Source organism: Nerophis lumbriciformis, linkage group LG17, assembly GCF_033978685.3.
Source record: "Nerophis lumbriciformis linkage group LG17, RoL_Nlum_v2.1, whole genome shotgun sequence".
In the NCBI taxonomy this organism is placed as follows: domain Eukaryota; kingdom Metazoa; phylum Chordata; class Actinopteri; order Syngnathiformes; family Syngnathidae; genus Nerophis; species Nerophis lumbriciformis.
In genome coordinates, this window is record NC_084564.2 from 30,878,410 (window position 1) to 30,895,709 (window position 17,300).

At 40.1% G+C, this 17,300-nt stretch overlaps 1 protein-coding gene across 5 annotated transcripts in view; it reads right to left on the minus strand.

The window, feature by feature from the left end:
• LOC133614801 (syntaxin-1A-like) overlaps positions 1-17,300 on the minus strand; it is a 192,085-nt gene that overhangs the window by 98,739 nt on the left and 76,046 nt on the right. For all 5 annotated transcript variants that reach the window (XR_009816626.2, XM_061973060.2, XM_061973061.2 and 2 more), the window contains exon 3: positions 883-982. Coding sequence is in view for 4 of the 5 variants with exons in the window: in XM_061973060.2 (XP_061829044.1) it covers positions 883-982 (100 nt within the window). In the remaining variant the exon portion in view is untranslated. The remainder of the gene's footprint in view (positions 1-882; positions 983-17,300) is intronic.

Sequence of the window (17,300 nt, forward strand, 5' to 3'; positions counted from 1 at the left end):
TGATGCTAAAAAATATTGATATATCATAGTAGTATCGACTAGATACGCTCCTGTACTTGGTATCATTACAGTGGATGTCAGGTGTAGATCCATCCATGGCGTTTGTTTACATTGTGACGCCGGTGAGCTATTGTATCCTCCTACGGTGTGTAGTGAAGCATGTTTAGCTATTCCTCGTCCTGCAGTGATAATGTTACTTGGATGGAACTTACTTTATTTGTTGCCATGGAGACAAGGATTAGTGATTTAGAAGTAGCTAAAACACTGCGGCTGGACGTTAGCCGCTAACTAGCTAGCCATGTCTTAAATCACCTCTTCCTGTTTCAGTGTTATAGCTCCACCTTTATCTTTACTTTTTACACCAAAGTGCGTCCATTCTCCCTTTTTTGTCTACACAATGTGTCTGCTTGTAAGTACTCTGTGTGTGTGCGCTGCCGAACATGCTCCTCTGCTCGTAAACCAGCAATGTCACGACGCGATGGCGCGCCATCATTCCCGTTAAAAAAAGGATAGGGGGGGACTGGTACTCTTCAGAGGCGGTATAGTACCGAATATGATTAATTAGTATTGCGGTACTATACTAGTACCGGTATAACATACAGCCCTAGTGTTAACACAGGTTCACTATAAAAGAGGCAAAATACTTAACAGCACTGCAACATTGCAGTGTAGTTCCACATGGAGCCTAATGAACATATTGTGGAATCAAGTAAATTAAAATTGAGCAATATTATCTTTAAAAAAGGCTGAATTATGGACAGCTGTTGTACTGAATCTCAGTAGACCGAGCAGGTGTACCTAATGTGGAAGTGACACTTGCATCTATAGTTTGTTTCTACATCAAATCCAACATGGAGCATCACCAGTCAAAAGAGGTCTTACTTTCATCAGGGTTGGGTGAAGCAAGGATGGCGCTGTGTTTCCTCTTCACCTCCTCAACTTTCTCTGCCAGAGACTCGATGAAACCACGGATCTCCTCCACCTGGCAACAGATGGAGAGAGTGCGAGTGCTTTAGAAGCGCACTGCACACCGAGACAGGGAGCATCACAAATGACGCTAAACCGAAGTCATCATTATCATATTAAGGCTATAATGAAACCATGTCTTCATACGCATCACTTCTCAGGGACGTGCCAGACATTAGGAGGAGTTCCCAGAATGTAAGCGAAATGCAAACTAGATTTGCGTTTCAAACGGCAACAAATGAAGTTATATTCAGAGTGAAACCTATCAAAAGACAAAACCAGGCAACTCAAATTAATTCCTCCATTAACGGATGTCACAAAACTGTGTTGTGTAATAAGTAGGGGATTCAAATGGCGCCATTCGTCATGGTTTACCTGACACATAAAATGTGACAAATTGGGGGGGGGGGGGCACTATCCACTATTGTTGTTCTGATACCACTATTTTGGTACCGGTACCAAAATGTATTTTGATACTTTTCTAAATATTGGCTTTATTTGAACAAAAAATCTTATGAAACATATGTTTATTATTGTAATTTAGTCCTTAAATAAAATAGTGAACATACTAGACAACTTGTCTTTTAGTAGTAAGTACCGTATTTTATATACTTTAGCAGATGATCGCATGCTAGCTTTGTAACGAATGTTGCGGGTATACACTTCAAAGTCAAATTTTTGTTCTTGACGCATGCTAACTTTTAGCATATTAATGTTAGCATGGTGCAGCACGGTGGAAGAGGGGTTAGTGCATCTGCCTCACAATACGAAGGTCCTGAGTAGTCTTGGGTTCAATCCCAGGCTCGGGATCTTTCTGTGTGGAGTTTGCATGTCCTCCCCGTGACTGCGTGGGTTCCCTCCGGGTACTCCGGCTTCCTCCCACTTCCAAAGACATGCACCTGGGGATAGGTTGATTGGCAACACTAAATTGGCCCTAGTGTGTGGATGTGAGTGTGAATGTTGTCTGTCTATCTGTGTTGGCCCTGTGATGAGGTGGCGACTTGTTCAGGGTGTACCCCGCCTTCCGCCCGATTGTAGCTGAGATAGGCTCCAGCGCCCCCCGCGACCCCAAAGTGAATAAGCGGTAGAAAATGGATGGATGGATGTTAGCATGCTAGCTTATCAGCTAATTTTGCAGGTATACAACTCAGAGTCAAATATGTTGTTACCTGACACATGCTAACTTTTAACAAATTAATGTTAGCATGCTATCTTTTTAGCTAATTTTGCAGGTATACGCCTCAGAGTCAAATACTTTTTGTTACTTAAAGTATGTTAACGTTAGCATGCTAACCTTAGCTTGTTAGCTTTGCAGCTAGTTTTACAGATATACACCTGACAGTCATGTAGTTTATCTTAGCAGTTGACCGCATGCTAGCTTTGTAACGAATGTTGCGGGTATACAAATCGAAGTCAAATTTTTGTTCTTGACGCATGCTAACTTTTAGCATATTAATGTTATCATGCTAGCTTTTAAGCTAATTTTGCAGGTATAGCTCTTTAGCCAAAGTCAACCACGTTACTTTGCTATTTTTTCAGGTATACGCCCAAGAGTTGCATATTTTGTACATGCCGTCCGGTGCGACTGAGTATAAGTCGCACCGGAGTATAAGTCGCACCGGCCGAAAAGGCATAATAAAGAAGGAAAAAAAACATATATAAGTCGCACTGGAGTATAAGTTGCATATTTTGGGGAAATGTATTTCATAAAACCCAACACCAAGAATAGACATTTGAAAGGCCATTTAAAATAAATAAAGAATAGTGAACAACAGGTTGAATAAGTGTACGTTATATGAGGCATAAATAACCAACTGAGAACGTGCCTGGTATGTTAACGTAACATATTATGGTAAGAGTCATTCAAATAACTATAACATATAGAACATGCTATACGTTTACCAAACAATCTGTCACTCCTAATCGCTAAATCCCATGAAATCTTATACGTCTAGTCTCTTACGTGAATGAGCTAAATAATATTATTTGATATTTTACGGTAATGTGTTAATAATTTCACACATAAGTCGCTCCTGAGTATAAGTCACACCCCCGGCCAAACTATGAAAAAAACTGCGACTTATAGTCCGAAAAATACGGTAAACAAACAAAAACTCCTAATTAGTCTGCTGACTTATGCAGTTGTGTCATTTATCTACCTATTATTTTGTCTACATTATTAAGGACAAACTGTAAAAATGGATTATTAATCTACTTGTTCATTTACTGTTAATATCTGCTTACTTTCTCTTTTAACATGTTCTATCTACACTTCTGTTAAAATGTAATAATCACTTATTCTTCTATTCTTTGATACTTTACATTAATTTTGGATGATACCACAAATGTGGGTATCGATCCGATACCAAGTAGTTACATAGTTGAGTTATATACGTACATACGTACATACGTACATACATACATACATACATACATACACACAGTACAGCCAAAAGTTTGACACACCTCATTCAATGCATATATATATATATATATATATATATATATATATATATATATATATATATATATATATATGTGTGTGTGTGTGTGTGTGTGTGTGTGTGTATATCTGTTTTAAATGATATGTTTTAGTCTGTTTTTTGCCTGTAAGTTACTGTACTGGCGACGTGGCTCAGTTAGTAAAGTGGCCGTGCCAGCAACTTGAGGGTTACAGGTTCGATCCCCGCTTCCGCCGTCCTAGTCACTGCAGTTGTGTCCTTGGGCAAGACACTTTACCCACCTGCTCCCAGTGCCACCCACACTGGTTTAAATGTAACTTAGATATTGGGTTTCACTGTGTAAAGTGCTTTGAGTCACCAGAGAAAAGCGCTATATAAATGTAAATCGCTTTTCTGTTTTTATATGTTTTTTTGTTTGTGGTGTACAGCCCTTTTATTTTTGGTTTAAGCATTAGATACCTTTTCACCTGCACGCTGCCTCCCACTGTCATCTGCATATTGTGATCACGACAAACCATGTTCCCGACATCTACAAAGCAATTAGCTACCTGCTGCCACCTACTGATATGGAAGAGTATTACACGGTTACTCTGTCGAGCTCTAGACAGCACCGACACTCAACAACGGCACATAACTGGTTTGCAAAAAATATTTTTAACCCAAATAGGTAAAAATTAGATAATCTTGCACGGCACACCAAACTGTATCTCCCGTACAGTGGTTGAAAAACACTGCTCTAGATTAGTAAACACAGTGAACAATAAATTGTCAAAAATTCATTTGTGGTTTGTAATAAATAAATTATCACTAAATCTCTCAAAAACGGGAGAAGGGGACTGGAAAAAAACATACACAGAAGTTAGCGGGACGTCTATAAACAGAGTAAATGAACATAAGGTCTTAGGGGTTAAGATAGACGCTCTACTGACTTGGAAACCGCGTGTGAAAGCAGTACAGTCTAAATTGGCTAAGGGTGTCTCCATTTTGTGGAAAATGCAGAAACTACTAAATCAAAATTCACTTAGACCGATTTACTTAGCTCTTTTATTGCGCTGAAGTTTGGGGGCACACCTCCAGGGACACTATTGAACCGCTATTTAAGCTCCAGAAAAAGGCAATTGGAATTATACATATTCTAGCTCATACCAATGATCTGTTCATAATAAGTCATTTTCTTAAACTACACTATATAATCCAATGCAGTAGCCTTCAAGTTATGTTTATGGCCTCACAAAGGGCTCTACCTGCAAATATACAGTCTGTTTTCACTCAGAGATGGTCCACATGAACTCAGGGGTGTCCTGAAATTCAAACATAACATGGTAAATTCCACATTCAAGGCTCAAACCTTATCTATAGCGGGGGTGAAACTGTGGGACAATGTGAGCGGAGAAATTACACTGTCTTCTAGCCTAAGAATGTTCAACCTTGCGGTAAAAAATGTGTTGTTGGGAAACTATCAAAAACATGACTAGTTGTTTGGACTCTCTCAACTGTGGGACACAAGTGCAAAAGAACTCACTGTGGAATAAGGAACATAACACACCAGGCAAGGCTTAAGAAGACGAAAGATACCCAGGCAAGATGGAGCTAATCCCATGGTCGCACAATGCTATTGACAAAAAAAACAAAAAACCTTGTCATTATCTTTCATTATCATATGTTATACTTGCTCTAAAATTGTCATGTATCCATCAAATCTGCTGTTGAAACTTGGACTATATAACCAACATATATAACCAATTTATAAGTTGATTGTAAATTAGGGGCGGCACATGGATAAGCATTCTTGCTTTTTTCCCGTATCCCTTTTTGGTGGGGGCCGTTGCATGTCTGTCAAATTACAAAGAGTGATGGAGTGTTGCTATATATGTCTGTCTGCCGGAATAAAAAAATAAAAAAATAGACACCAAGGGGTTTTTGCTACTCCCCCCAGGTAAGCCTGTGCAATAATGCGGCTTTGAGTATGAACCTGACTGCACTGATCTACTGTGCATAACTTCTTCCATCCATCCATTTTCTACCGCTTATTCCCTTTTGGGGTCGCGGGGGGCGCTGGAGCCTATCTCAGCTACAATCGGGCGGAAGGCGGGGTACACCCTGGACAAGTCGCCACCTCATCGCAGGTGAGGTGGCGATGAGGTGGCGACTTCTTGGCATATTAAAAACCCCATTTCTATATGAGTTGGGAAATTGTGTTAGATGTAAATATAAACGGAATACAATGATTTGCAAATCATTTTCAACCCATATCCAGTTGAATATGCTACAAAGACAACATATTTGATGTTCAAACTGATAAAAACATTTTTTTTTCAAATAATCATTAACTTTAGAATTTGATGCCAGCAATAAGTGACAAAGAAGTTGGGAAAGGTGGCAATAAATACTGATAAAGTTGAGGAATGCTCATCAAACACTTATTTGGAACATCCCACAGGTGTGCGGGCTAATGGGGAACAGGTGGGTGCCATGATTGAGTATAAAAACAGCTTCCTAAAAAATGCTCAGTTTTTCACAAGAAAGGATGGGGCGAGGTACACCCCTTTGTCCACAACTGCGTGAGCAAATAGTCAAACAGTTTAAGAACAACGTTTCTCAAAGTGCAATTGCAAGAAATGTAGGGATTTCAACATTTATCGTCCATAATATCATCAAAAGGTTCAGATAATCTGGAGAAATCACTCCACGTAAGCGGCATGGCCGGAAACCAACATTGAATGACCGTGACCTTCGATTCTTCAGACGGCACTGTATCAAAAACCGACATCAATCTCTAAAGGATATCACCACATGGGCTCAGGAACACTTCAGAAAACCACAGTCACTAAATACAGTTTGTCGCTACATCTGTAAGTGCAAGTTAAAGCTCTACTATGCAAAGCGAAAGCCATTTATCAACAACATCCAGAAACGCCGACGGCTTCTCTGGGCCCGAGATCATCTAAGATGAACACATGCAAAGTGGAAAAGTGTTTTGTGGTCTGACGAGTCCACATTTCAAATTGTTTTTGGAAATATTCGACATCGTGTCATCCGGACCAAAGGGGAAGCGAACCATCCAGACTGTTATCGGTGCAAAGTTCAAAAGCCAGCATCTGTGATGGTATGGGGGTGTATTAGTGCCCAAGGCACGGGTATCTTACACATCTGCATACTTGCCAACCTTGAGACCTCCGATTTAGGGAGGTGGGGGGGTGGGGGGCGGGGGGCGTGTTTAAGAGATATATACAGTATATATATATATATATATATATATATATATATATATATATACATAAATAAAAGAAATACTTGAATTTCAGTGTTCATTTATTTACACATATACACACACATAACACTCCTCTACTCATTGTTGAGTTAAGGGTTGAATTGTCCATCCTTGTTCTATTCTCTGTCACTATTTCAGAACACACACATTATACAAATATACATTATAAAATCAATAAGAAAACGGGAGCTCTAATTTGGGAGTCTGAATTAGGATCAGAAGTTCCTATATAAACATTGCGTACTCACGTCGCCATTTTGTATTGATTACTGCAGCTGTGCACTGGATTCATTCACAAATACAAACTACAACTCACAAACACTTTAGAGTTAGGTTCAACCATCAGAATGTGTACTTAAACTTATAAAGATCACATGGATATTATTCAGTGAGTTGATTCACCAAAACTAACCTGTTATACAGGAGGAAAACCACACAGGACGTTTCAATTGTTCACAGACTGGTCGCGCTCATCAGAATGACAAGACACTTCCGGTCTGCAGGTGATAGCATTCAATTGGGAAGAAACGCCCTACTGCCCCCTACTGACCAATGTGAATACTGATAAATGTGTAATGACAGCTCCAAAAACTAATTCAAACCACAAAATAAACTAAATAAATCAACACAAAAATGTGACACATTATGGGTGGGTCACATATGCATGTACAACAGGCTGTCAACACGTCACCCAGGTCCGCATGGAGCTGGAGGGGGCGTGGCCTCCAGCTCCGCCTGAATTTCGGGAGATTTTCGGGAGAAAATTTGTCCCGGGAGGTTTTCGGGAGAGGCGCTGAATTTCGGGAGTCTCCCGGAAAATCCGGGAGGGTTGGCAAGTATGCACATCTGTGAAGGCACCATTAATGCTGAAAGGTACATACAGGTTTTGGAACAACATATGCTGCCATCTAAGCGCCGTCTTTTTCATGGACGCCCCTGCTTATTTCAGCAAGACAATGCCAAGCCACATTCAGCACGTGTTACAACAGCCTGGCTTCGTAAAAAAAAGAGTGCGGGTACTTTCCTGGCCTGCCTGCAGTCCAGACCTGTTTCCCATCAAAAATGTGTGGCGCATTATGAAGCGTAAAATACGAAAGGGGATACCCCGGACTGTTGAACGACTGAAGCTCTACATAAAACAAGAATGGGAAAGAATTCCACTTTCAAAGCTTCAACAATTAGTTTCCTCAGTTCCCAATCGTTTATTGAGTGTTGTTAAAAAAAAAGGTGATGTAACACAGTGGTGAACATGCCCTTTCCCAACTAATTTGGCATGTCTTGCAGCCATGAAATTCTAAGTTAATTATTATTTGCAAAAAAAAAAAATAAAGTTAATGAGTTTGAACATCAAATATCTTGACTTTGTAGTGCATTCAATTGAATATAGGTTGAAAAGGATTTGCAAATAAATCATTGTATTCAGTTTATATTTACATCAAACACAATTTCCCAACTCATATGGAAACGGGGTTTGTACATTAGTCTACTACTAATGTAATATAAAGTACTAACCTACTCAGTGGCCTAGTGGTTAGAGTGTCCGCCCTGAGATGGGTAGGTTGTGAGTTCAAACCCCGGCCGAGTCATACCAAAGACTATAAAACTGGGAGCCATTACCTCCCTGCTTGGCACTCAGCATCAAGGGTTGGAATTCGGGGTTAAATCACCAAAATGTGAGCAGCACTGCTGCTGCTCACTGCTCCCCTCACCTCTCTGGGGCTGAACAAGGGGATGGGTCAAATGCAGAGGACAAATTTCACCACACCTAGTGTGTGTGTGACAACCATCGGTACTTTAACTTAACTTAGTCAAAGCTGGCTTCCAGCTCCTACTGGTGATGAAAGTATCAAGCCAATAGATGCAAGACTTGCTTTGGCCCCCCAAGCTTTGTAATCATTCATTAGCAGTCTAAAACTAAACAAGATGTAATTTGTCTTGCTGCTCCTGTGTGGCTTCATTAGCAGGGTTTCGACAGGACGTATCGGCGCAGGAAGTGCAGGAAACAAGGTATTGGTGACTATCAAATTGCAAGTACATGTGAAATTGTTGTTTGTTTGTCGCGTTTCTGCAAGCGTGTGCACTTTCCCACCACATCTGATGTCCTTCTTCACCCACTCTAATGAAATTTGCTCTTTCTGTCTAAGGAGCGCCACACTGTGACTCACGAATACATGGGTATGGACTGGACTCTCACTATTATGTTAGATCCACTATGGACTGGACTCTCACACTATTATGTTAGATCCACTATGGACTGGACTCTCACACTATTATGTTAGATCCACTATGGACTGGACTCTCACTATTATGTTAGATCCACTATGGACTGGACTCTCACACTAGTATGTTTGAGCCACTATGGACTGGACTCTCACAATATTATGTTAGATCCACTATGGACTGGACTTTCACACTATTATGTTAGATCCACTATGGACTGGACTCTCACACTATTATGTTAGCTCCACTATGGACTGGACTCTCACACTATTATGTTAGCTCCACTATGGACTGGACTCTCACACTATTATGTTAGCTCCACTATGGACTGGACTCTCACACTATTATGTTAGATCCACTAAGGACTGGACTCTCACAATATTATGTTAGATCCACTATGGACTGGACTCTCACACTTTTATGTTAGATCCACTATGGACTGGACTCTCACACTATTATGTTAGATCCACTATGGACTGGACTCTCACACTATTATATTAGATCCACTATGGACTGGACTCTCACACTATTATGTTAGATCCACTATGGACTGGACTCTCACACTATTATGTTAGATCCACTATGGACTGGACTCTCACAATATTATGTTAGATCCACTATGGACTGGACTCTCACACTATTATGTTAGATCCACTATGGACTGGACTCTCACAATATTATGTTAGATCCACTATGGACTGGACTCTCACACTATTATGTTAGATCCACTATGGACTGGACTCTCACACTATTATGTTAGATCCACTATGGACTGGACTCTCACACTATTATGTTAGATCCACCATGGACTGGATTCTCACTATTATGTTAGATCCACTATGGACTGAACTCTCACACTATAATCTTAGATCCACTATGGACTGGACTCTCACACTATTATGTTAGATCCACTATGGACTGGACTCTCACACTATTATGTTAGATCCACTATGGACTGGACTCTCACACTATTATGTTAGATCCACTATGGACTGGACTCTCACACTATTATGTTAGATCCACTATGGACTGGACTTTCACAATATTATGCTAGATCCACTATGGACTGGACTCTCACACTATTATGTTAGATCCACTATGGACTGGACTCTCACACTATTATGTTAGATCCACTATGGACTGGACTCTCACACTATTATGTTAGATCCACCATGGACTGGATTCTCACTATTATGTTAGATCCACTATGGACTGAACTCTCACACTATTATCTTAGATCCACTATGGACTGGACTCTCACACTATTATGTTAGATCCACTATGGACTGGACTCTCACACTATTATGTTAGATCCACTATGGACTGGACTCTCACACTATTATGTTAGATCCACTATGGACTGGACTCTCACACTATTATGTTAGATCCACTATGGACTGGACTCTCACACTATTATGTTAGATCCACTATGGACTGGACTTTCACAATATTATGCTAGATCCACTATGGACTGGACTCTCACACTATTATGTTAGATCCACTATGGACTGGACTCTCACACTATTATGTTAGATCCACTATGGACTGGACTCTCACACTATTATGTTAGATCCACCATGGACTGGATTCTCACTATTATGTTAGATCCACTATGGACTGAACTCTCACACTATTATCTTAGATCCACTATGGACTGGACTCTCACACTATTATGTTAGATCCACTATGGACTGGACTCTCACACTATTATGTTAGATCCACTATGGACTGGACTCTCACACTATTATGTTAGGTGGATGGTGTGTCAGTCCATCGCTAGCCAGGCATTAAAAAAATAGACCTAAAAATTAGCGCTCATCAATCACCAAGACGTCACTTTGGTCACTTGATTGACATTCACGGCACCCGAGGGTCTTGTGAGATGACGCTGGCTGCTGCCAGATCATTATTAAGAAAAAACGACCGACAGGAAGGCGAGAAACACTTTATTTCAACAGAATGTCGCGCCGTACCTGCTGTCAAAACACTGCACAGTTCCTGTCTTCACAATAAAAGCACTGCTTCATCCTGCCCGCGCTAACAAATAAGCACACAAGCTAGCAAGTTACGAAGTTTTCCGCCAATGTATTTCTTGTAAAGTGTATAAAAAGGAGTATGGAAGCTGGACAAACAAAAAGCAAGCACTTTCATGTGGTATTGGACAGAAAGGAGGACCTTTTTTTTCTCCTCCATTTGAAAATGTGGAGGTTATCATCACTACTGTCTGATTCCAACCTATGCAAGTCATCCCAATCATACCAACTTATATTCTTGTCTTCATGAAAGAAAGGAATCTATATGTGTTAAACATGCTTGTATTTTGTACACCTTTAACTTGTTAACAAAAACGTCTTTCATAAATAAGCCAACAAATGTAGCTGAACTGCACCAATTTTGTCAAGAGGAGTGCTCAAAAATTCAAACAGAAGCTTGGGTTGAAAAATGTGGGAGAAGTAGTCGACAGAAAAAAATGGTGGAAATAGGGTTTGGAAAACAGGGAGTTACTGGAATTTTTTTGAACTTGGAAAAGTGATAGTTTGAATTTCCAGAATGGTGGAATGTGTTGAAGGTGGAATGACCACAAAACTTTCCTCCAGAAGGTATTATCTTTGTCCATGTGATGTCAGATGAAACAAAAATGGAGCTGTTTGGACACAATACCCAGCAATATGTTTGGAGGAGAAAAGGTGAGGTCTTTAATCCCAGGAGCACCAAGCCTATCGTCAAGCATGGTGGTGGTAGTATTATGCTCTGGGCCTGTTTTGCTGCCAATGGAACTGGTGCTTTAAATGGGACAATGAAAAAGGAGGATTACCTCCAAATTCTTCGAGACAAGCAAAAATCATCAGCCCGGAGGTTGGGTCTTAGGCGCAGTTGGGTGTTCCAACAGGACACTGACCCCAAACACACGTCAAAAGTGGTAAAGGAATGGCTAAATCAGGCTAGAACGAAGGTTTTAGAATGGCTTTCCCAAAGTCCTGACTTAAACGTGTGGACAATGCTGAAGAAACAAGTCCATGTCAGAAAATCAACACTTTTAGCTGAACTGCACCAATTTTGTCAAGAGGAGTGGTCAAAAATTCAAGCAGAAGCTTGTGGATGGCTACCAAAAGCGCCTTATTGCAGTGAAACTTGCCAAGGGAGATGTAAGCAAATATGAACATTGCTGTATGTATACTTTTGACCCAGCAGATTTGCTCACATTTTCAGTAGACCCATAATAAATTCATAAAAGAAGCAAACTTCATGAATGTTTAATGTGACCAACAAGTATGTGTTCCAATCACTCTATCACAAAAAAATAAGAGTTGTAGAAAGTATTGGAAACTCAAGACAGCCATGACATTATGTTCTTTACAAGTGTATGTACACTTTTGATCACGACTGTATATATACAGGTAAAAGCCAGTAAATTAGAATATTTTGTAAAACTTGATTTATTTCAGTAATTGCATTCAAAAGGTGTAACTTGTACATTATATTTATTCATTGCACACAGACTGATGCATTCAAATGTTTATTTCATTTAATTTTGATGATTTGAAGTGGCAACAAATGAAAATCCAAAATTCCGTGTGTCACAAAATTAGAATATTACTTAAGGCTAATACAAAAAAGGGATTTTTAGAAATGTTGGCCAACTGAAAAGTATGAAAATGAAAAATATGAGCATGTACAATACTCAATACTTGGTTGGAGCTCCTTTTGCCTCAATTACTGCGTTAATGCGGCGTGGCATGGAGTCGATGAGTTTCTGGCACTGCTCAGGTGTTATGAGAGCCCAGGTTGCTCTGATAGTGGCCTTCAACTCTTCTGCGTTTTTGGGTCTGGCATTCTGCATCTTCCTTTTCACAATACCCCACAGATTTTCTATGGGGCTAAGGTCAGGGGAGTTGGCGGGCCAATTTAGAACAGAAATACCATGGTCCGTAAACCAGGCACGGGTAGATTTTGCGCTGTGTGCAGGCGCCAAGTCCTGTTGGAACTTGAAATCTCCATCTCCATAGAGCAGGTCAGCAGCAGGAAGCATGAAGTGCTCTAAAACTTGCTGGTAGACGGCTGCGTTGACCCTGGATCTCAGGAAACAGAGTGGACCGACACCAGCAGATGACATGGCACCCCAAACCATCACTGATGGTGGAAACTATACACTAGACTTCAGGCAACGTGGATCCTGTGCCTCTCCTGCCTTCCTCCAGACTCTGGGACCTCGATTTCCAAAGGAAATGCAAAATTTGCATGGTTGGGTGATGGTTTGGGGTGCCATGTCATCTGCTGCTCCCCTGACCTTAGCCCCATAGAAAATCGGTGGGGTATTGTGAAAAGGAAGATGCAGAATGCCAGACCCAAAAACGCAGAAGAGTTGAAGGCCACTATCAGAGCAACCTGGGCTCTCATAACACCTGAGCAGTGCCAGAAACTCATCGACTCCATGCCACGCCGCATTAACGCAGTAATTGAGGCAAAAGGAGCTCCAACCAAGTATTGGACATGCTCATATTTTTCATTTTCATACTTTTCAGTTGGCCAACATTTCTAAAAATCCCTTTTTTGTATTAGCCTTAAGTAATATTCTAATTTTGTGACACACGGAATTTTGGATTTTCATTTGTTGCCACTTCAAATCATCAAAATTAAATGAAATAAACATTTGAATGCATCAGTCTGTGTGCAATGAATAAATATAATGTACAAGTTACACCTTTTGAATGCAATTACTGAAATAAATCCAGTTTTTCAAAATATTCTAATTTACTGGCTTTTACCTGTATATATATGAAGATGAGGTAGATACCCTCCACTTGGCCAATTGAAAAGTAGCTTGTCTGCAGAAAAAGTGTGTGCACCTCTGCTATAACAAATCCTCGCTAACATATCGTTACATTTGCTAATCTACTGTAACTGGATTTACAACTTTATTGTATCAACTGTTGCCATAAATTGTAGGAACTAAAAATGTAGGAACTCAATCCGCGATTAAATGTAGTTTTGGGTAAATCCTTCAATATGTGGTTCTCCAAACAAGGCGGAGGTGTATAAGCTCTGTGCTGCAATACTTACTTGGCCCCCTGCTGAAACACCAAGTAGGAAAAACAAACGTTAACCAGGGACTCCTTTCTTCTTCAGATGAGGCGGGAGGTTTGTGTAGTGGGGTGTTCTGGTTGATACACACAATAACCAGTGTTCGTAATAAGGGCGTTTGTAACGTCGTTACTTTTACTACTAGCGGGTAATCTAATTATTTACTTTTAGATCCGTTACAACACCTTTAGTGTTAACACTACTTTACAACAATTGTTCTCAACAAAAGAGGAGAAATATAACCTTAGAGGAAAATGTAATTCAAAACATCTGTATGCACGTACAACACTTAAAACCTAGAATTAAATGATGGAATGGATTTAGCAAAGAAATGAAACAAAGCAGCAATATGATTCACTTTAAGAGACAAGAATTATGATGAACATCTTCAACCCTTTTTTCTCTTTTTGAGATAAATTATTTATGTATTTAAGATTTGTTTACTTACTATAGTATATTATTTACAAACCCCGTTTCCATATGAGTTGGGAAATTGTGTTAGATGTAAATATAAACGGAATACAATGATTTGCAAATCATTTCAACCCATATTCAGTTGAATATGCTACAAAGACAACATATTTGATGTTCAAACCGATAAACTTTTTTTTTTTTTTTTGCAAATAATCATTAACTTTAGAATTTGATGTCAGCAACACGTGACAAAGAAGTTGGGAAAGGTGGCAATAAATACTGATAAAGTTGAGGAATGCTCATCAAACACTTATTTGGAACATCCCACAGGTAAATAGGCAAATTGGGAACAGGTGGGTGCCATGATTGGGTATAAAAGTAGATTCCATGAAATGCTCAGTCATTCACAAACAAGGATGGGGCGAGGGTCACCACTTTGTCAACAAATGCGTGAGCAAATTGTTGAACAGTTTAAAAAAAAAAACTTTCTCAACCAGCTATTGCAAGGAATTTAGGGATTTCACCATCTACGGTCTGTAATATCATCAAAGGGTTCAGAGAATCTGGAGAAATCACTGCACGCAAGCAGCTAAGCCCGTGACCTTCGATCCCTCAGGCTGTACTGCATCAAAAAGTGACATCAGTGTGTAAAGGATATCACCACATGGGCTCAGGAACACTTCAGAAACCCACTGTCAGTAACTACAGTTGGTCGCTACATCTGTAAGTGCAAGTTAAAACTCTCCTATGCAAGGCGAAAACCGTTTATCAACAACACCCAAAAACGCCGTCAGCTTCGCTGGGCCTGAGCTCATCTAAGATGGACTGATACAAAGTGGAAAAGTGTTCTGTGGTCTGACGAGTCCACATTTCAAATTGTTTTTGGAAACTGTGGATGTTGTTCCAAATAGGAAAAGAACCATCCGGGTTGTTATAGGGGCAAAGTTGAAAAGCCAGCATCTGTGATGGTATGGGGGTGTATTAGTGCCCAAGACATGGGTAACTTACACATCTGTGAAGGCACCATTAATGCTGAAAGGTACATACAGGTTTTGGAGCAACATATGTTGCCATCCAAGCAACGTTACCATGGACGCCCCTGCTTATTTCAGCAAGACAATGCCAAGCCACGTGTTACATCAACGTGGCTTCATAGTAAAAGAGTGCTGGTACTAGACTGGCCTGCCTGTAGTCCAGACCTGTCTCCCATTGAAAATGTGTGGCGCATTATGAAGCCTAAAATACCACAACGGAGACCCCCGGACTGTTGAACAACTTAAGCTGTACATCAAGCAAGAATGGGAAAGAATTCCACCTGAGAAGCTTAAAAAATGTGTCTCCTCAGTTCCCAAACGTTTACTGAGTGTTGTTAAAAGGAAAGGCCATGTAACACAGTGGTGAACATGCCCTTTCCCAACTACTTTGGCATGTGTTGCAGCCATGAAATTCTAAGTTAATTAATATTTGCAAAAAAAAAAAAAAGTTTATCAGTTTGAACATCAAATATGTTGTCTTTGTAGCATAGTCAACTGAATATGGGTTGAAAATTATTTGCAAATCATTGTATTCCGTTTATATTTACATCTAACACAATTTCCCAACTCATGTGGAAACGGGGTTTGTATTTATTCACTGTTCTGTTACAGAGAACAAGGAAATGGGATAAAATTGCTATGGTATGAAAAGGGGTAGGATTAAACAAGCTCAGCTTCTTCCTACTCCTTTTCGGTCGTGATGTAATGAAACAACTGGAAATATGTGATGCACTACATTCTATCCTATGCATGTTCCACATAAACTGAAACTTAAACTGAACTGAACTTTGGCTGTAGTTTTATTGATGTCAACAAGGTCGCGTCATAAGTGCAGCACATTCAATGCAGGGAATATCTTTTTACAAGTGAAAGCAGCAAGTATGACCGCACTAAAATTAACTTGATATCAAACAGGAAAAGGCACCATCACATAGGGCTGGGTGATATATGGAATATACTCGATATATCGCGGATTTGTCTCTGTGCGATATAGAAAATGACTATATGGTGATATTGGAGTATACGTTCTCACACAGTTGCTTTTAGCTGCGGGCAATACACTACAGGCTTTTATCACTCTTTCTTGTCTCTCCTTCTCACAGAGACATACAACAAGCGCACCTTCTTACATACGTCACATACTGCGTGCAACGTCACACGCTATCGCGGAGCAGACAGGTAGCGGCATGGGTAAGGTTAGCTGTGGTGTTAACGGAGCGGTGCGAGTGGTAATACAAGAGAAAGAAGGTGCGAAACTGGTAACAAATGAAGGAAGAATGAATTCCCAAGAAAAACAGCACGTGGTCCATCGTCTGGCGGTGGTTTGGCTTCAAGCGGGAAGATGTTGAACAGACAACCGTAATATGTCAAGTATGCGGCAAAAGCGTTGCTACAAAAAGTAGCACCACTGCTAATTTGTAGCATCATTTGAAAAGTCACCCGCTAGAGAGTGAAGAGTGCTTGAAACTCCGCATGTCAACATCTCCGGCTGGTGCCACACCCACAAAATGCCCAAGCAACCATTTCCACATCAACATCGTAAGAAAAAAATAGTCAACAACAGAAGGAGATAACGTCCGCAGGAACCTACCACATAGCACAGGACATACACTATTTGATTTCCTATTATGCAGCTCATTTTTATTTGACACTTTTTGAAACATCTTGTGTGACATCATGCAAAAAAGTGCACTTTATTTGTTTTAAACTATTGTAGTGGCATTCTGTACAAAAAGTGCACTTTAATTTTTGATTTGTCATCTTAGTGACATCATGCACAAAGGTGCACTAATAGCTTGTTTCAAAATGTCTCTGACAATCTTGCACTTTCTGTTTTGGAAATGACATGAA